Source organism: Lissotriton helveticus, chromosome 9 (genome assembly GCF_964261635.1).
Source record: "Lissotriton helveticus chromosome 9, aLisHel1.1, whole genome shotgun sequence".
Taxonomy (NCBI): Eukaryota; Metazoa; Chordata; class Amphibia; order Caudata; family Salamandridae; genus Lissotriton; species Lissotriton helveticus.
In genome coordinates, this window is record NC_136070.1 from 1,118,000,715 (window position 1) to 1,118,022,307 (window position 21,593).

General features: G+C 45.3%; 1 protein-coding gene across 6 annotated transcripts in view; it reads left to right on the forward strand.

Moving 5' to 3' along the window:
• The window catches only part of PTPRG (protein tyrosine phosphatase receptor type G), a 1,220,925-nt gene that overhangs the window by 413,522 nt on the left and 785,810 nt on the right, over positions 1 to 21,593 (forward strand). For all 6 annotated transcript variants that reach the window (XM_078661520.1, XM_078661521.1, XM_078661522.1 and 3 more), the window contains exon 4: positions 17,398 to 17,546. In XM_078661520.1, the coding sequence (XP_078517646.1) occupies positions 17,398 to 17,546 (149 nt within the window). The remainder of the gene's footprint in view (positions 1 to 17,397; positions 17,547 to 21,593) is intronic.

Genomic DNA, 21,593 nt, shown 5'->3' on the forward strand with positions numbered 1-21,593 from the left:
GAGACTGGCAAAAGTAAGGTTAGTGAAGCTGGTGCAAGATAAACTTATAAACTGATTCAGGCCAGTTATAAGATGGGTAGAAATAGTGGCCGCCTAGACGTATGGTAGCATCCGCAGTCTTTGCCTTACGTTGGACTGTGGTAGTGTTATATCTGGTTTGTCTGTGGCAGTAATGGTAGTGGGAGAGAGGAAGTTGGTGATCCAAGATTTTCATAGCATGTCCGTTTAATCATGATACTGAGCATGGTGAGGAACAGTACACTGGTTCAAAATAGAATGCTTGTGCACAGTAGGATGTACAACCCTAGATCTGCTTATGGAACTATGCTTTGCCACACAGTATCCTCATTACTGCCTGTCGAATCATGTATTGCTGTGTTGACTCAGGCTAGTTCTTTGTTAATTGAAATGCTGGAGCGTGTGATTGCTTTTGGAATGTTATCTTTGGGTGAATTTCTATCTGTCAGTGTATATTTGATGTAGGGTTTTCACTAGGAAAACTGTTTGGCCATAAGATATGACAGTGGCTGCTTTTATTGCAGACCCCAGACCATGTTGGGCTGTTGGTTTGATGCAAACATGGCAAGTGATGTCCTTGGTATAAATCCTAATTAGTAAATGTTTTAGTGTCAACTAGTGGCTGCTTTTATTGCAAATCCCAGACCATGTTCGGCTGTTGGTTTGATGCAAACATGGCAAGTGATGTCCTTGGTATAAATCCTAATTTGTAAATATGTTTGTGTCCACTGGTGCCATTAGCTACCAGTGGATTTGTGGCCTCCATCTGCTTCCATCTCGTAGAAGGCTGCTCCATCAAAATCTAGCATTGGGTCAACACCACGGGAAAAACTACTTCAATATGTTCAGGGTTTATTATAATGAAAGGGTAGAAATTGGCAAGGATTTTTAGTGGGTTAAAAATTATATCCCCAAAAAATGTAATCTCAGAATAGAATATTTAAAAGAATGTATTAAAATGTAATCAACAGTGTCGCCAGCATAGCGACTGCGACGCCACAGCCAGCCCGTTCTTCTTTGCCTGGCCCAGAAGTCCGGCATCGGGGAGGAGCCAGGTCACCAGGCCTGACCGGGAACCTCAAGAAGCCGGGAGATCGCGCTACGGGGAGAACACCGATGACGGGACCCGAGAGGAGGGAGAAAACCAGGTGTAAGGAGCAACGCCGAGTGAGTCCGTGCCAAACAGAGAAGCGGGAGAAGTTCAAGCCGGCAAGGAGCCACCTCACTGCCAGTCAGCCAGAGATACCCTCTGCGTCCCTGGAAGGGCGTGACTTCACCAGGTGCACAGCTGTTTCTTTACATAGAAACTATTGAAGGGGCAAAGTAAAGAAAGAGGGGGGACAGGGAAGAGAAGGGAGGAGGAATAGGAAAATGGGGGAGAAAACTGAACACAGAGAAACGGAAAAAGGGGGGGGGGGTTTATAAAGGAGGGGACTGAGAAGAAAATACCCTAAACAGAGAAAGGAGGCAAGTAAAGAGCCTAACATGGAAGGAAGTAAAAGTGAGGAAAAACAGTATTACTCCTCTTATGAAAGAAAAGGAGAGGGACATAACGGAATTGCACTGATTATTTAGGCTTTCTGAATGACCTTGCTATTTATCAACGCACAGAGACTTAGACAGTTGAACGTGCATCATTTTCCAAAATAACCCAATTAACCCCTATGTTGAAAATTAGTACGTTTTGGTGAACATTATCTGCGCCATCTTGCCTCTTCCCCTGATGCCACACTTTTGTCGTGCGCGCCCGCCATTTTAAGATGCCCCGATCAGACCGAACCCTTTTGCATGCCGCTGGCCCCTGACATAGCCCTTCGCCTTCACCAAGCCTGCACGCTGGCCACCCCCTGCTTGCACCTGCCTTGAGTCATAAACCCCTCTTCGGCGCTGCTCTGCCCCAGGCCTTCATCCTGTTCCCAGCGCGACACCTCCCTGCTTCCCTTTCATGTTCTCCGGCCCTTAGATGCAAACCCCTTTTTTCCCCGTGTGCCCGTTTTGTCTTCCCCGTTCCCAGGCTGACACCCAGCTCTGCCGATACCATCCCTTGCCCCTCCCCGTGCAATAGAAAGCTTCCCCCATCAAAGGATCTCCAGGTTGATCAAAGCCCCCACCCCATGAGATCCGATCAAACCCCCCACATTCCGTGAATCGGCGGATTATCCAGCTGCGCGATGCTCGTCACCTGTTGTGACTAGGGTGGGGACTTCAACTGTAAATATGTGTGGGAACGGGCCCAAAGGGGAGTTCCGAGAATGTCTTTTCCGTACATCAAAGCTTTAACATGTATGTGTAATCTACAATAAAGTCATAAATGTGTGTATAAGAGGCCAGGCCTCAGGAATACAGTTAGAGCACCTCAGAACGATACCTTCTGTCCGTTTCGTTGTGTTCTCCTCCGGAGAGAATAAAAAAAACCTTGTTTCCTGCTTTCCAGTCTCCAGCGCCTGCCTCTTCATTGATTTAAATAACTAGAGGGTCACAGAGGCAATACCGCCGGGCAAATATCGATTGTCCCCGACCCGACTCAGGTTTTTACAATTGGCGTCCCAAGCGTGGGGCCCATCAGCGACTCGTGGATCCAGTGGGAGAGGTCCCGACGACAGAGTGAACGACTGCAACGATCGGGAGAGCTCTTGCCCAATAGACCCTCGTCTGGCAGCCGATCATCCGAACTTCACTAGTTCCGAACAGACCTCTCTCGAGTGATCTACGGTCCTGACTGGGAACCATCAGGAGTGCCGTGAGAAATACGAGAAAAAGAGGACAATCGGGCGCTGGATTCGGAAGACAAGAAACTGTCCACATGGTCCGGGTAAGGTCGTGTAATCACGACAAGTTGCGAAATAATTGCATGATTGTTTGATTGTTCAAAATACTAGTATTGCTCGTTTTATTTTTATTTTTTTTATTTGGAGATTCACTGTCTGCAAACGGAGAAACAACAGGCTCTCTCTCTTTGCAAGCAGTGGAGGATAGGTAGGGTAGCAGCCGTGCTTGTTTTCTTTCTCCCCCACTCAATAATTGCTTGAAACTGAACTGTTGTTCGCAAAAATATTGTTTCCTGGAGATTCCCTGTCTGCAAACAGGGAAGTGACCACCCTTTTTGCAGATAGTGAAAAGGGTAGGTAACGCAGATCTTTGCGGTCCTACTCATTCTCCCCATTGTTATTTATTGGTCTTTTGGTTTTTGGTCCATGAGGTATTCACTGCCTGCAAACAACGTAGAATAGAAATATTCTGTCTAGTCTTTGCACCTAGTGATAAGATAGGCAGTGCTGACTTTTTTAGTCCCTCGTTACGAGCCGTCATGTCTGTCTTCTCCCCACTGATAAATAGCCTGTTTAGCCCGGACCGGGTGTTAGAGGTGGACCATATAGCTCCACTAGAAGGCACCCCTAATAAGGACATGTTCATAAACTATGGGTTAGTCACCATAGCTTATAATAAATTATGGCACAGGTATACCGAAGATAGCCAAGACAAACAGTGGCCACTGGCAGGATCCTTTGACCTTGATAAAATAGAAACGTTAGAAATAGCCCTTCGAAATAATAAGACAACGCCAATTATGCTCGACAGTCTCGGTATGTGGCGCAGAGAGGCTATGCAACGACAGAGAAAAGACGAGGACAAACAAAATAGAGAAATATACCGACAGGACAACCCCAGGACACCGCTACCCACGACTTATCCCCCGACACTATGCAAAGGACGACCAGACTTAGGGTCAAACCAATGCGCTTTTTGTAGGTATGTCGGACACTGGAAAGCCCAATGCCCGACTCTACTGAGCGTGAGTAAAGGCAAAGGGCCGACAAGAACGACAGACCGACAGTACGAGAAAAGGCGCGAGACAAAGAAGAACCCGACTTACATAGACAGACCAGACAGAACCACCACGTTTGATTATGCCCGATGGCACAGATTTCGCCAGGAAAATCTCAGCGGCATGCTCACGTTCTCCTAGGTCGGGCAATGTCAAGACGGGAACCCAGCCTTGTTTAAAATTCACAGACGGAAAGAGATAATTATGACCAATAACTGTTTTTATATTTGTCTTGGGTCTTTGTATGTCGTACTTGTACCGTCCTCCGTCTGAGTTTGTGTGTATGTAATGTACAAATCTGCGTCATCCCTCTACACGTGTTTCCGTGTTACTCAACCCCTGTTAGCAGAAACTTAGCATAAAAAAACAACCTGGAAAGAAAGAAATGGTAAAACAAAATCCGTAGACCATTAGTGAACTTGAACTTTTAATTTAACACAACAAACAAGGAATAATAACGATAAACTGTAGAATATGAAAGTCAAACAGAACATTCGCCCCCCCCCCATTCTGGAACCTTCCAAAGTAGGGCAGGGTTACGGCTACGCCCAACCAACGGCAACCCATATAAGGCGAGCCCGGCCGCCAACTCTTGGTCAGGAAATCTTAACGTATGGGGGAGCCGGAGGAGAGGCAGGAGCCCGCAGCCTGGGCATTTGCAGGTAGTCCCGCCACATGTCTCCTTGGCCGGCCGCAACGGGCCTGGAAAGACTAAAGTGGTCCCGCCACATGTCCGGAGAAGAACGAGGCACCTCTTCCTTTTCTCTTCCGTCACAGCCGCAGCAGTCCTGGACGGCGGGATGTCCTGCACGTACCTCCACAACAATTTGTCCAAGTTGGGCTGGGAGGGAGAGGCGACGCGGACGAGCCTCTCCCACCTCCACCGGTAGGAGGTTTCCCAGCCCCCGGCCCGACGCCGAACACCCCACTACTTGCGCAGCACCGAACGTGCAATGGTGCCAATACTTCCACAGCACCGAACACACAATGGTGGCACCCCAGTACTTGCGCAGCACCGAACGTGCAATGGTGGCCATACTCCCACAGCACCGAGCACAGGACTTGGGGAACACCGGATGTGGAGAGGCCTTCATGCGGGGCGATGAAAAGGAGCGGCATGGAGTGCACCGGGAGAAGGAGACGATGCGGACGAGTCTCCCTCGCGCCCCCCCAGGTGAGGGCATCACAGCCGCACCCCAGCTGAACGTCCCGCTTTCACAAAACAGAGCTCTTTTCCTTTCACTCCGAAGGGTCTCTTCCACTCTTGCAAACTCGACGAGAGTGGCCCCTGTAGGGCCTCAAAATGGCGTCTGGATCCGCTGGAAGGCGGGCCCCGGCCACTAGAGTAACTTTGTCCAGCAATATAACTCGAACATTTGCCCCCTGGAGCACGAGCCCCCATCTCCGACAGCATCTCCGCAGCCTTGAAGATCCTACAAAGGTCCCCGGCGGAACCCCCGGCCTTCGCAGGCTTCCGGTAAGGGACGGCTGCCTTGATCGCCAACGAAACAAACATGACATTGCCACTCCTTCTGTTAGCGTGAATTCTAGAACTGCCGAAAAGGACTCTGGTCCAAACTGCCAGTAATGGGAAACATTTCCCCTGATGCTGCTTCCGGACTGAGCCGGCCCCGCCCAAAATGGCGCTGGTATCAATCGGAACTTACGAACACCTCGTGGTGTTCCTTCGCACTAATATAAACTTGATGTTCTGAGATTTTATGTGATCCTTTGTACACTTGGCTAGAAAAGACAAGGAGAACTCACTCGACGAACAGTATGAAAAGATCCCCGTTACAAATGTTGATTACAAATGTACAATGTATTATATTTTTTATAACTGATGTAAACCTCATTTACGACGCACACGTACGGTATGCATATAGGAAATCTGATTACAGCTATTATGATTATGCTTCTAAATTATGAAAATAAATGCCCCCGAACCCCCAGCCAATTAATAGACGTTTTTAGTTTCTTATAAATGAATGAGTAAAACTTTCCGATGTTTTTATTGCCGCAAACGACACCCCCCACTGTACGCACTTTTAGCCGTTGCCACGACCGGCCAAATACGACCGCATCCTCATAATCCATATGCTGAAATGATTTTGCAAAATAAAATTTTTTTGAAACTATGGACGGGTATTGCATGCTCTATTTTAAAAATGTGGGATCGGCGGGAAAGCTCTTTTTTGTGCACCCTACTCTGCTCTCTCTTTAAGGTTAAAAGAAGATGGTTGCCCAGCCCTGGAGGACGGATCGGATCGACAACACGGCACTCCGCCTTCAAAGTACGCGACTGACTCATGAACTCTCGCGTAGAGGAAGACCTTGACTTCCAAGGATGGGTAAAACGAACGGTGTAAATGAGGGAATGTAAAGGGAGGGTGAAATGAAATAATGTAAATATTATAAAGTACAACGTTCCAAAGTAGCAGGGACCCAAGAACCGAAGAACCTTAGAACGCCACTGCGTTGGAAGGGGTTTCAAGGATCCCGATAGTGAAATACATCCTTTGACTAGATACCTCGCACTAAGCACCTCTGGTTTCTTTTTACGTTTCCCCGCACACGACCTATATGGACACACTACCCCCCCTCCCCCGACTTCAGAAACCATATCCCCGGGGACCCTGCCCCGAGGAGGAAAGACGAGTAAGAGGTAAGTAAAGGACTTATGAATCCATGTATTTGAATGCGCGCGAATGCTGTCTCCCCCACCCCCTTTTTTCTCCCTCTGCAGGTTACATCAGAAATTACAGCCGAGGTGTGGCGAAGATCTGAAGTCTTGCCATGTCTAATACACGAAGCGGACTAGCGCCGCAAGGTGGTGTCTAAGCGCGCCTGCAAACTACTCATGTATCGAACAAACCCGGAAAATTAGCACAACCTGATACAAAGTGATCGCCCTTAAACCAGACCGGACGAATGAACCCATGTCACGTATGATGCGAAACTATGAGGGAATGTGTGTGTGTGTGACTGAGGCGCTGACTCAACTGGTCGAAGGACCGAGAATGCGAGGAAGTGCGACAAAATGGTACCTCCTTTCTTCTTTCCCTTTTTCTCAAGGCATGTCCCCTCTACCCTGTTTAATGCTCAAACTGCATGATTACGAGATTCTAACCCAGACCCGTGAATGCCCTTTGCTGTGTAATGCACTAAATAGCCTTTCTTGAATACACTGCCACCCTCTCTGTTGCACGTGTACTATTTAGCCTGCCGTTACGCTCTCTCTCTCTCTCTCTCTCTCTCTCTCTCTCTCTCTCTCTCTCTCTCTCTCTCTCTCTCTCTCTCTCTCTCTCTCTCTCTCTCTCTCTCTCTCTCTCTCCCTCTATTTTTGCACCCCGAAATTGGCAGACTGCCACCCCTAGCACACCACCTAATTGGCTTCAAATACCGTCAGTATTTGCACAAAAACTTGTCTTTAATACAATCACCCTGAGGCCGCGTCATTACCTCTCCTTTTCCGCTAGAAGTCCATGAGCCAAGGTTGGGCCCGTAAGAAAAAGGACAGGTAAGACGGCAGAGGTTCCCTAATCTGACCCGAAATAAGGGAACTACGTGTCAAACGGCTCCTATGGTATAAAACAAGGACCTCAGAATACGCGACCCTCCCCTCCCCGAATGGTCGAAGTACCCAAACCAGAAAAATGATCACCCCTGTTACCCCCCCCCCCTGTATCAGCCGCCCAAAAACTGGAATTATGAAACTGCCCCTCGTTTCCAGTCGTGAGAGATGGGTCGATTTATGCCCTTACCACAAGTTTCCTATGTCCCTGGTTGTTTCCCATAAAACCCCTGTCCTTCCTAATTAAGTAATCGGGCTGTAAAAGGTTACAAGGTTAACAGACTAGTCCAAGGTAAAGAAATTATCAAAATGAACCCCGTAGTAATTGAAAAGCAGGATGCATCAATAGAAAGGAAACGTTTAGCCATGTTCGTCTCTCAGCAAAATACCTGTGTAGTAACTAATTGTAAAGGAAAGTCATAGTAAATCCAACAAACCCGTCACCGGTCATTCATATGTCAGTTGTGAACACTATTATAACGGGCATTTTCATTCTTTGCCTGGAGCTGGGAGAGAAATAGACTTTTTGATTATCTTCATCTGCAAATTTTCTAAAGACTGTCTTTTCAAACTTGTTTAAGGGTACTGCTGTTGGAGGAGAGAAGGACCGGATGTGGGAGCACGAGGCCTGACTGCAGACTAAGGAACACCTGCGACGTTAGCCAAGGCGAGACCACGACAGAAAAGAGCTGCAGGACGAGGCACTGTTTTCGACAGCATGAAAAGAAAGGGTCGACCTGATGCCCCTGCTCGACGTCCAGTGCCTGTCGACAAGTCCCCGCTCTCTGAATTCTGTCACACGCCCACCTATTTGATGTCTCTCGTTCCCCTAGTTTGTTCCCAATTTGGCCTTGCTCCATCCCCCTTTTCCTCTGACCTACCCTATGGACTGTTTTGAACGCTCTTCTTCCATCGGAACTTTCTGACAATCACCTCAAAGGACACAGGGCGAAAAGGACCTTTCCGACCAGAAACGCGAGGGAAGGGTCGTGCCCTGCAACGCAGAACTTAGAACCGAGCTGGACTTGTAGCTCCACCGCCGGTGCTCAACAGCGCCAACGAAAGACCACAAAGAACAATGAGAACTCGTAAACTTCGAACATTTGACATCCTCAATCACCGTTTCTGCTATGCCTCATTTCTCTCCCAGCCGCCATTGTATTGATCCATGCTCCAATCCGAATCTGAAATATGTAATAACCTGCCAGTTCACGTTATGATATGTACTTGCTGCTCGCTACAGAACCGTTTTTTGTATTGCATTTCTATGACTTTCCTGCTGAACAAGTTTATCAAAGTTTATCAAATAGGCCCACCTCCTAAAAACTAGAAATCTCAAAATGTATTGTTTGCAACTTTTTCATCTAGGGTTCCTACCGTTTTCCTTCTCATGCCCACCACAATAGACCCGAGTAGAAAATGAACCAGCAAGATGTCTTGAATATGTTAAAGGGAGGACTGTTGAAAATTAGTACGTTTTGGTGAACATTATCTGCGCCATCTTGCCTCTTCCCCTGATGCCACACTTTTGTCGTGCGCGCCCGCCATTTTAAGATGCCCCGATCAGACCGAACCCTTTTGCATGCCGCTGGCCCCTGACATAGCCCTTCGCCTTCACCAAGCCTGCACGCTGGCCACCCCCTGCTTGCACCTGCCTTGAGTCATAAACCCCTCTTCGGCGCTGCTCTGCCCCAGGCCTTCATCCTGTTCCCAGCGCGACACCTCCCTGCTTCCCTTTCATGTTCTCCGGCCCTTAGATGCAAACCCCTTTTTTCCCCGTGTGCCCGTTTTGTCTTCCCCGTTCCCAGGCTGACACCCAGCTCTGCCGATACCATCCCTTGCCCCTCCCCGTGCAATAGAAAGCTTCCCCCATCAAAGGATCTCCAGGTTGATCAAAGCCCCCACCCCATGAGATCCGATCAAACCCCCCACATTCCGTGAATCGGCGGATTATCCAGCTGCGCGATGCTCGTCACCTGTTGTGACTAGGGTGGGGACTTCAACTGTAAATATGTGTGGGAACGGGCCCAAAGGGGAGTTCCGAGAATGTCTTTTCCGTACATCAAAGCTTTAACATGTATGTGTAATCTACAATAAAGTCATAAATGTGTGTATAAGAGGCCAGGCCTCAGGAATACAGTTAGAGCACCTCAGAACGATACCTTCTGTCCGTTTCGTTGTGTTCTCCTCCGGAGAGAATAAAAAAAACCTTGTTTCCTGCTTTCCAGTCTCCAGCGCCTGCCTCTTCATTGATTTAAATAACTAGAGGGTCACAGAGGCAATACCGCCGGGCAAATATCGATTGTCCCCGACCCGACTCAGGTTTTTACACCTAACCCCATAAAACAAGGGCAGACACTTACCTGCTTCTTTGTTTTTGTTGACGGTGCTGGCAGAGAGGGCCTCCGGCGGACCTGGAAGAAAAGCAGACGAGTGAAAGACTTGAACAAGGACTGTATACACCTAAATAAAGGAGTTAAAGCTCACCGTAAGACCACTCTGAGTAGTCTTTTGGCACAGATTTTCAACAAGTGGTCACAAACAGACAAACCAGTTTTCATCCTAACTCATATCGCTAGATGTTAACCTGCCTGCATAGTGCATCTTTTTCCACTCCAGAGTACATGCCCTTAGTCACCAGACTTGAGAGAGATGCGCCAGTAGGAGCATCGCTCACAAGTGACATTTATAGCTAAAGACTTCCTTCCAGATATTACTGACAATATGCCATCCCAAAAGACTTTTCTGATCTGCCCCATTTAAAAGTGACACTACCGAGTTCTTTAAGGGCAGTTCTATAAAGTCCATGGTGGCGTTCTGGGGCAGTGCATTAATTCTTCGTTTTTTTAACTGTTTATTATGTGTTCATAGAAAATAGTTTGACACAAGGCGTATGAAAGATGTATGAAGTAAGTGCTGATGGGAAAAAGAACAGCTCATACTTTCTAGAGCTGTTATGTTATTTCAAAATAGATTTCTAGAGCGCACAGCTACTCAATAGTGTCCCGGCGCTTAAGACATAGAGGACCTGAAATGCAAGAGACTGGAAAGGGAAAAAGAAAACCCGAAGAAGACGAAAGTGGTTATATTGTTTGTTGAAACAACAAGGTTTTCAATTGTTTCCTGAAGGCAAGCAGGTTAGTGACTGCCTAAGTGGGAGAGGCAGCTTATTCCAAAGTCCAGGCACTTGAAAGGAGCGACCACCTTTGCGGGCTCTAAGATATTTAGGAAACCATAAGATGTTGATGAGCAGATCTGAGAGATCTGCCAGGTATATAGAAAGAGACTCTTCTGAAGATGTATTTTGCTCCTATGCCATGCAGGGCCTTAAAGGCTAGGACTAGAGCTTTAAAGCGGATTCTACTGCGCACCAGTAACCAGTGCAGATTCTTAAGGTGGCAAGAGGTCCGATCTCTAGGCCCTAGACTCGGAACAGCCCTGGCTGCCGCGTTCTGCACCACCGGCAGTTTAAGTAAGAACTCCTTGCGGCCCAAATAGAGGACGTTGGCATAGTCCAACCTTGAGATGAGGGCCTGAATAACCATTTTTCTATGCTCTATCTGTAATAGAAATAAAAACCTCCGGAGCATCTTCAGGAGACCAAAACAGGTCCCGACTGCCGACTGAACCGGAGGTACCATAGAGAGGGTGTCATCCATTTTTATTCCCAAGTTCTTTACAGTCCTGACCGCGGCCTGGGGAGGAGACATGTCTTGGGGCCACCATTGTTTCTAGAAGTCCAACGGGGGAGGAGCCAAAGAAAATGATTTCCGACTTGTCTGTATTACATTTCAAATGGATTTGTTTGAACCAGGCAAAAGTTTCTTTTAGGCACTTGTTGATCTTCTCACCTTTGAACTCCTCATCCTTCCTGCAGTTGAACAGCAGTTGAGTGTCATCGGCGTACGATATTATTGTGACCTCGTTCTCATCAGCCAAGGTAGCTGGGGGAGCCATGTACAGATGAAAAAGTACAGGCCTAAAAATAGAGCCCTGTGGTACACTCACACTGAAAGTCGGCACACTGGCCGAAAAGGGAGGTGACCAGACCTCCTGGTTTCTACCCTCTAGGAAGGAAGCGAACCACTTCAACAGTGTGTCCTGGAACCCACACTACCTCAATCTCTACAGTAGGTGGCTTTGGGGCATGGTGTCCACCACCGCAGAGAGGTCCAAAAGGACCAAAACCGCTTTGCCACCTGCATATAGGGTCTCCTTGATGGATTCAGATACCTCCAATAATGCTGTCTTGGTACTGACATTCTGCCTGAAACCCGACTGGCTAGGATGAAACAGATTGTTAGCCTCTGCAAAATTGCTGATCACTGTATGGACGTATTTTTCAACTGTTTTTGCAAACAGACAGGAGAGAAATGGGTCTATAGTTAGTAAAGACCGTGGGATCTGCAGTGGTTTTTTAGGTCTCGTCTTTTCCATTCCGAAGGAATGGGAAATGGCGAGAATTCAAGTGCTCAAAATCCTCGTGAAACCACCGCTTTTTTCGTGCGGTTTTCTTCGAGTTCACGTGGCCACATGCACGCGCTTTTGGCCCATAAACTTTCATGGCCATCTGTTCCCCAATGTCCCTCCCACCCTTCCTTTGATCTTGCAGCGAGTTCTTACAGTCTAATGGCCCTCCCCCCTCCCCCAGCATAGAGCGCGCATCGCGGCCGCACAGCACATCAAAGGGCTTCTCCCAGCGTGTGCTGTGCGGCTTCTCCTCCCCTAATTATTCATGGCTGGCCGGTGGCCGGCCGTACTTTCAGTTTCCCGGCCGCTCTTGTTAGGTATTCTTATCTTTTACTGTGACAGTTTTTTCATCACTTCTTCCCTCGTGCTCTAAATGGCTTTCTTTTTTTTTAATTATTCACTCTGTGTTTTGCTTTTACCTTTTCTCACTATTTGTCTTATATTTCTTTTCAACGCCTTATTAACTCTACTTTGCTCGCACTGTCTCTTGCTTTTTTTTATCTCACACAGAACAAGGCAACATTGGCTGTTACTTTTTTCGCATCACTTCTTCCCTCTCTCTCTCCCCCATTCTTTCTCTCACCCTCTCCCCCTCTCTAATTCTCTCCTTCAATCTCTCTTCCCCCTTCATTCTCTTTCGCTTTCTCCTTCCTTCATTCTCTCTCCTCTAGCTCTCTCTTCTCTCTCACTCACTCTCCTACTTGAGCTCCATCTACCATTCCTTCTTCCATTCTTTCTCTCATATTCGCTCCTCCTCTCTCCTCCTCTTTGGCCTGCAGGTTGTAAAAATCTACACAGTAGACGAGGAGCCTCTCGAGGGGTCTCATTAGAGTGCTGTGTAGTCATAACATAGAACTTAAAGTGTATGTCTTTTGCTCAAATCGCTAAACTATTATTCACGCTTTTCCAAGACTATCTATTGTCACACATTATTTGTTACATGGATGCATTTTAAGACAGCGGCATTAGTTATTCCCTTGTGCACTGCGGTCTCCTGAAACAAGCAGCTGTGACAGTTTTCTCATCACTTTTTCCCTCGTGCTCTCTTGCTTTCTTTTTTTTTATCATTCAATCTGTGTTTTGCTTTTACCTTTTCTCGCTATTTGTCTTATATTTTTATTCGCCACCTTATTAACTATTAACAAGGCAACATTAGCTGTTACATTTTTCATATCACTTTCTCCATTGTGCACTCTCTCTCGTTTTCTCTTTTAGCATTCACTTTGTGTTTTGCTTTCACTTTCGCCATTTTTTAATTTTTTTATTGCCCTCCTTATTCTCTCTATTTGGCTCCCAATTTATCTCTTGCTTTTTTATTTTTTTTATTCTCCCACAGGACAAGGCAACATTGGCTGTTACTTATATCGCATCACTTCTTCCCTCGCTCTCTCTTCCCTCGCTCTCTCTTCCCTCGCTCTCTCTTCCCTCGCTCTCTCTTCCCTCGCTCTCTCTTCCCTCGCTCTCTCTTCCCTCGCTCTCTCTTCCCTCGCTCTCTCTTCCCTCGCTCTCTCTTCCCTCGCTCTCTCTTCCCTCGCTCTCTCTTCCCTCGCTCTCTCTTCCCTCGCTCTCTCTTCCCTCGCTCTCTCTTCCCTCGCTCTCTCTTCCCTCGCTCTCTCTTCCCTCGCTCTCTCTTCCCTCGCTCTCTCTTCCCTCGCTCTCTCTTCCCTCGCTCTCTCTTCCCTCGCTCTCTCTTCCCTCGCTCTCTCTCCCCTCGCTCTCTCTCCCCTCGCTCTTTCTCTCTCTCTCTCTCTCTCTCTCTCTCTCTCTCTCTCTCTCTCCCCTCTCTAATTCTCTCTCCTTCATTCTTTCCTCTCACTCTCCTCACTTTCTCTCTCTATATTTGTCCTCTTCATTCATTCTCTCCCCTTTTTCTCTCTCTCTCTCCCCTTCACTCTCTCTTCTCTCGCTCTCTCTTCTCTCTCACTCACTCCCCCACCTGAGCTCCAGCAACATTGGCTGTTACTTATATCGCATCACTTCTTCCCTCTCTCTCTCCCCCACTCTCTCTTCTCTCTCTCTCTCTCTCTCTCTCTCTCCCCCTCTCTAATTCTCCCTCTCCATCTCTCCTCTCTCTCGCCCTTCACTCTCTCTCTCTCTCCCTCTCCCCCCTTTCTCTCTCTTTCTCTCCCCTTCATTCACTCTCTCTCCCCTTCTTTCTCTCTCTCTCTCCCTTTCATTCTCTCTCTTCTCGCACTCTCTTCTCTCTCACTCACTCTCCCACTTGAGCTCCATCTGCAATTCAGTCTTTCATTCTTTCTCTCTCATATTCGCTCCTCCACTTTCCTCCTCTTTGGCCTACAGGTTGTAACAAGCATTGCCATAGTCAATAGGTCTTGCCTTTGGGACCTTATAAGTATGTAGTTATGCAGCACAATATCCTTGGTGCAACAACATCAACAGTTGCATGGCTAAACACTTATAAGGTCCCAAAGGCGAGACCTATTGGCTATGCCAATGCTTGTTTTAATAGAGGGGTTATTTTCTCACTCTTCCATCCAACTGGGACCAGTCCGTTAAGGAGGGATGTGTTCAAAACACAGTTTACAGTAGAGTTCAAAATCTCTGCCATAGAAGCCAAACATTTGGCAGGGCATGGATCTACAGGCTAATAAGATTTCAGACCCTTCATTATTGCCAGGGATGTCTCTAGGGGCATAGTCGGGAAGATGGCGAGGGAGAACCCATCTTGCTGACACTGGGGGGCGGCCCGTTGAGTGGCTAGCACATCTTTCATGTCTAGGCCATCAAACGAGGATTGTATACTATCTTTGTGTAGAAAAAATTAGCTAGGTTCCCAATCCACTCGTCTGAGGGAGAGGCGAGCCTGGTTGCAGCCTTAGGTGAAGAAAAGCTTTTGACAATGTCAAAGATCTCTCTGCTTTTTTTCCCCCGCAGAATCAATCTTTAAAGCAAATAAACTCTTCTTAGCTGCTTGTATCTTTTTTTGGTAGCCTCTTAAAGCCTCTCTATAGTTATTTTTATTTTCCGCCTTAAAGTCCTTACTCCAAACTCTTTCCTGACGTTTACAGTCCTTTCTGCACGGACGTAAGGAATCCTTAAACCAGGGTGCTGAGGATCTGATTATTCTTGTGGGGTGCTGGATAGGAGGAGCAAGGAGCAAAATGCTTTGTGCAATCCATTTTGCCAGAGCTTCAGCATCCAATTCTAGGTCACCAGTGAACATAGGTGGATGAAGGTCTAATTCGTATTTAAGAGCATCTGGGGTCAGCATCCAAATCTAGGTCACCAGTGAACATAGGTGGATGAAGGTCTAATTCGTATTTAAGAGCATGTGGGGTGATATTATAAAAAGCTCTGGCAATGGAAGATGGCTGCTTAACTTGAGCCTGTGCATGCCTTATCACTTTAGGTAACCTAAAATGATCTGACCAGATTTAGGGTAGGGGTGGGGCTCTGTCTGGATTAAACAATTAGCAAAAACCTGATCAAGAATATGGCCTTTCTCATGCGTGGGGACAGATAATTATGGCACGATATGGAGCGCACCGAGGAATTCCAGCAAGGAGAAAGACTCCGAGGTGTCCTGTCGATCCATATGTATGTTAAAGTCCCCTAACACGAAGTGTTTAAATCTAAGGGCCATAGGAACGATAACATTGCCAATAGACTTCAAAAAAGCTCCTGGCTATGTCTGCTTTACTGATATTGGCAATACCGCCTCCCTTGCTTCCAACCTGGTCTTTACTTATAATACAATAGCCCGGGGGATGGCTGAAGCTATGGTGGGATTAGACGAGACAGACAGCCATGTTTCAGTCAATAACAGCAAATCAGGTTTAGTCTCAGATAATGTATCATAAATGTGTAAGGCATGTTTATTAAGTGAACAGCAGTTTAAAAGAAGGGCCTCGATGTTTAGTTGATTATTAAATATAACATCCGGCTCTTCCTGTCCTCGTATATTCTGCACGGGCATTATGTTTAGGATGTCATTAGCGTCACCCCAGCCGCAATATTGGCACCCTGTTTAGAGACAACTAGTCTCTATGTTGATGGTGTTTTTACACTGAGAAAAGGAGCTCCGCTCCAAAAGAGTTTCACTATCTTATGTAAGTACTTTATTTAAGGATGGATTCGGACCAGCAAAGTTCCCGGCTCCAGCCGCCTCCGGGACGCCTCCGGGCGCAGACCGCCTTGCCTTTGGCCCGCCATCTGCGCGGCCGGGCATCCATCCTGATTAAATGCTGTACCGTCTGCGGAAATGACGGAGGCAGGGGGAGGAGCCGCGTCCCTCCGCAGCAATCGGTCGCTAGGTGACCGTGGTGGACCGGGAACCGGCTGCACTATGCCACAGATAGCGAGAGTTTTCCACAGAAGACAAGTTCCTCCCAAGCTGTGGACTGTGTATTGAAGAAAGTAGTGTTTTCTTCACATCTATTCTAATTGGCAGTCTGCTGAAGAAAGCTGGTTCACTTAACCCCGCCCAAGAAATAATCCCTTGACTGCATTCTCTAGGTTTTGGTTGGCGCTGAAGAAATTATGCATCCTTACTGTACATACGGTCTGGGAGTCCCAGTTGGCCCTTTCTCTTGTAGAGGATTTAAGCTTTTATGTGTGTCTTTATGCTAATAAAAGTATGTCCAAGAATGTCTTCTGCACATGGAGGATCTTAGTAGTAAGGTAGTCAAAATACATTTTACTTGAAAGTTTAATAGGGAACATTTGAGCCTGGCCACCTTTGAAGTCTTCTGATTGCCACGTTAGTCATGTCCCATTTGAACTCTATTACTGGCAAAATAGCTGGCCAAAGCCATTGAGTGAACTCCAGAAGAGATCTGATGTCGAGGATCAGGCATAGTAGGTGTTCATTTGTGTTTGGAGATATTAATATTTGGCAGGCCACCTAGGGTAATGGAAACCTGTTTCTGTTTTATGAACAAATGCAGTTTGGCTCTGGTTAGAAATGGGGGCTGCATGGAATTATTTGAAGATACTGGTGTACATTCACAAAGAGAAGGCCCAGATAATGCATGAACACGTTCCACCCCAGGTAAAGTTCGAGTTTTACAGCACAGATTCTATGTAAATGAAAAGTTTCAGAATATATAGAAATATTGAACTTGGTCAATTAAAAATCAAAATATGTGGTGCCACAGAAGAGCTTCCACTATATTATCTATCTGTTCGGAACATGTCTACTGAGGATGTTTCGAGAAATAAAGGAAACTTCTCCTATGCCTTTTCAGAGCACATCACTTGTAAACACTTTATATAATGTGGTTACTTTCCTTAAATTGCTGCTTTGGCCCCTTGCTTTTGAAGGCAATTGTTTCCATTGTGTGAGTCACTTGTTGTTTAGACCGCTCCCAAGTGCCAGGAAATGGTTCTACTGTCCCCAGGCAGAAGACTGTATCAGATAAAAAATATTCTAGTTAATTATATTATAACTACTTGTATAAATTGTAACGCATTAAATACCACTATGATTTTGTTGCTGATGTTCTGAGTTCGGTATAACGGTCTGTTTTTTTTCTCTTCTTAAACTTAGTTGCTATCCTTCTGAAGGATGAGTACTTTATCAGCGGTGCTGGCTTACCAGGGAGGTTTAAAGCAGAAAAAGTGGAATTCCATTGGGGCCATAGCAATGCATCCTCGGGGTCTGAGCACAGCATTAATGGAAAGAGGTTCCCAGTAGAGGTAAGTGAATATTTGTATATATTCCACGCGAAGGCACATCTGAGCTGCAATGCGATGCCTCTTTTAAATGTATTTTAGCGAGCCTTTCTAGCCCCTGTAATTTTTAAAGTATACATTATGAGTCAAAGTCCACTGATGACCAAGGGGGAAAAGCCAACATTCCTGAAGGGATCCTCTCTTGCAAAAATGCTACTTAAAGGACACTAGATCTGAAGTGCTACAGTTTTATCACTGGCTAGCTACATATATCTATCTATCTTGATAGCAGCTTTTATCACCCACTTTTTAAATAACTTACAATATTAGCTATTCATTTATTGAATTAAGGTTCAAGTGCGGCATCACAGGCATGTTAATGTAAGAATCCCTCACTGTCCTGGAGTTGGCATCTCAAACATCAAGCTTTCTAGGGATTGTGGGATGATGTCCTTGGAGTGGTGTGAGAAGGGTTTGAGGAGATGCAGGAGTTGGTATTTTAGAAGTCTAGCCTTGAGGAGGAAGGCTTTGTCGATCCCAGCGTTTCGTATTTGCAATATGTTTCTGTTCAGTTGTTTATAAATTATTATAATTCTAGTAACATTTTTTTTTATCCGAAATGAAAACATTCTGACTAATTAAGTACATTTTAATGAACCTATATTAATTAAAGCAATTTTAGTTGAAGTAGTGCTTTGAAGGTTATTGGAAGAATGTCATAACTGCATTCTTATGAAGCACAACATAAAACTGAAAATCAAACTATCATATTTTCTTTTTAATGTACAGTCTTCGTTTTTATTTCGCTTTTAGTCAATCCGTAATGCTTCACTTCACCATCAGAGCTCCTTAATAGCGGGGGTCTCCAAATAAATGAATCAAAGCATTTAAATTTTATGAGATGAATCTTTGATGGCCATAAATAATTTGATTTGATTCAATTGATTATGATTGCCCTACCCAATGCAATTTGCAGTTCATTTAATCTCTAATTAGATCATTTTTACTGCTGGGCAGAAGTTTAGAGATGCAATTTCTGTCATCCTGTGAACACTGCGTACTTTTATTGCTTATTTTCAACTCTTAGACCAAAGTTATTTATAACACCGGTCTTAGCCAGATTTAGTTTTCTAGCAAAGGTCGTACATACATACCATTGTATTTTGTTTACTGGTCCCTGAATCTAGCATTGGACACAAATGTATTTTCTCCATGTGTGTTGCACCACAATTATTAAACACATTTAGTTTGCAGAAATAGTCAATTTTGCTGCATTGCAATTTTGATTCTGCAAGTCATGTAGATGGCGTTGTACGGCTGTATTAAGACATCGTGAGATGATTATATATCATTCGTCTAGGCATTTTATTCACCTACCTTCAAATGATGTCATTTCCGGAAAAAATTGATTTACCGTTCCCAACTTTGAGCGCAATGTTTCAACTGATGCAGCTTGAAGGCTTGTGCGATGATACAGTATTCCATTCAATACATGATGCTTAAAGTCCGTGCTTGTATTTGGTTAGTATACCATTTTATTTTTACTGGTTTGATGGATATATTCTAGATAACATTTTGTGCACAGTTGTGGCTTGATTACTGTACCGTATTGTGGTACTAGTGCAACCCGCTACAGGTATGTACATAACGTGTTATCCTTATTTGACAGGATACATCCAGAACCAAAGCAAACCAGTTTCTTTCCTTACACAAAATGCGAGCTACCTGTTGAAGAATTTGTTTGCGAAGTGAATGTTCTATAGGAAATGTGAATAATGCCTTAACGGCGATCATGTTTCACAAGCCTGTGCAGAACAGTTTCTAAACTGCTGCCTTTATCTCGGATTAAATATGAATTTTATTTTTGACTAGTGAGCTTTTGTAGCAAAAATATTTTCACAACAGAGGAACAGTGAGGAGAAAAAAAATCCCTGAAATGCCACCTATTGATACGGTGCTTGGAATAACGATTATTTTATGATGGCAAGGAATTCATTCCCTCAAATGCGTTTCCAGCCTGCGCTGTAATGCGGGAGGATGGCTCCTGTAATGCAAGACTACTCAATGTCAGCTTGCTATATTCCCATCTTTAAACCTGTGTGAGCGACTCGACCTTAAACCAGGGTCATTCCTTCTTTTCCCACACATAAAAAGAGCTGACTGACATACAACAATTTTCGGAGTGGAGTGATTAGATAAAGGGCTGCAATACCAAATTAATTTAGGGCAGATCTAGAAAGTGCACTCTGATGGGACTTTTGCCAGCTTGACATACTGTGGACAATTGCCAAACAGCAGTGTTGAGGACTACTGTTGTATGTGTTTGTGCCAGGGGCATGCGCTGCTTGACATTACATAGGTGCTCAGTTAGAAATTGCCATTTCGCAGTTCCCTTCCCTTGTGGGCAGATCAGGCCATCTTTATCATATCTTAATCCTTGTGCAGTGGATGAGGTGTGCATACTTTACACTCAGCAGGAAAGTGTGGTGCAACCAAGCTCTTGATCCGAACTGCACATAATGAAGAGGAATTGGCCTTGCCTGCAAAACACTTTAGGGATTCGGCACACACTGTGTAAAATGAGGACATGGAAGCAGCCTAAGAGACCGCTAAATGTAGAGTATCCTCAATCAGTGGATCATTGTACCATGTTTATCTTCCTGTGGTCCGTGCTGGCACCCGAAATCCACAGACAGTCTCCTGAGCCTGCGATTGAAAGCCAGTTCTTCTCCATCCACTAACCTAAAACTAAAGCTCTTCAAATAGACCAATATAAAGAGGAAAATTACTTTATCCCTCTCAATGCTTACTTATTCCAATACTGATGATTGACATGGAGAACTGAAGGACGTTTAATAAATCTGTAAACTGAGTCCAGAAATGTTGAAGGTAAAATATATCCTCATACTATAAGACTTTTTACCATCCCTGCATGCCTAATGAAGTTGAATGATTACCTTATTACCCTAAAAAAGTGAAAAGGGGCAAGGAATGCAATAGATCAGGCCAATTGGAAAACATTCAACACATTAATATGAATCACACAAAGCTTGGGATTCTGACACTGGGGTAGAAAAAGCCTCTAGATAAGAGAGGGTGTTAATTTACCAAAATCGCCCAGTGTAAGAAAGTGGGTTAATAATTGAGGTGGGTGTGAGTCCACCACAAGTAATAAGACTACAAACTTGTCAGAGTAGAACACAGTTTCAGGAATTTAAACCTGTGCTCATCCCCTTGCACTATGGCACATAGAGGACAGGCTCACTTTAGGAAAATGTGTAAAGTATTTAGCAGTTACACATCTGTTAAGTCACAAAACAATAGAAATCCCAGAGTCAATTTCTAACTGTAGAGAATACTTTAATGAGTAAAATTACACCAAAATGTTCCCAATCAAATCAGGGAAACCATGCAATAAGAATTGTTGAATATGTAACGTACAATTGTGATGAGAAAAAGTACAGCACAATCAGTAGTCACTATTCGTGTTCTACCAGAATCTAGATGTTATACAAGTATGACTGTGATGGGACGTGGGTCCGATACACCAAGTACGTCATCCTGGTCAAAGATTTTGCCTTCTAATTTATTCTCTGAAATGGAAGTCAAAATCCTCCAGCAGGTCAAAGTTGCAGGCTATATCCGATGAAGTCCTCATGAAACAGGATGGCCATTAGATGAGGTCCCACTAAAGCTGTTGGTATTCGCGGGAATAGGTAATAGCGGAAGAAATTCTAATTTTGTGGCTGCTTAAGTTACAACTTTTATTGTTTCTGGATCCAATCCTCTTGGTCACTCCCAAGACTCTCATGACCACAGAGACAGCACTTCAAGGCTGTGACTCATTCCAGCAGAGGCTAACAAAGGTCCAGTCCAGGTCCTGTTGCTAATTGTCAGCCAGGTGCCTCAGAAAAAAGGCCCCTTGACGCTTTTTATGTACATGTAACCACACGGGTCATCAGCTAGCTGATCCTTGGAGTTCGTGTCATTGTCCAGAGTACAGGTGGGAGCAGACCCGTCTTTCAGGTTGCCACACACATTTGAAACTGCAAGTTCAATCTTCCGATCATT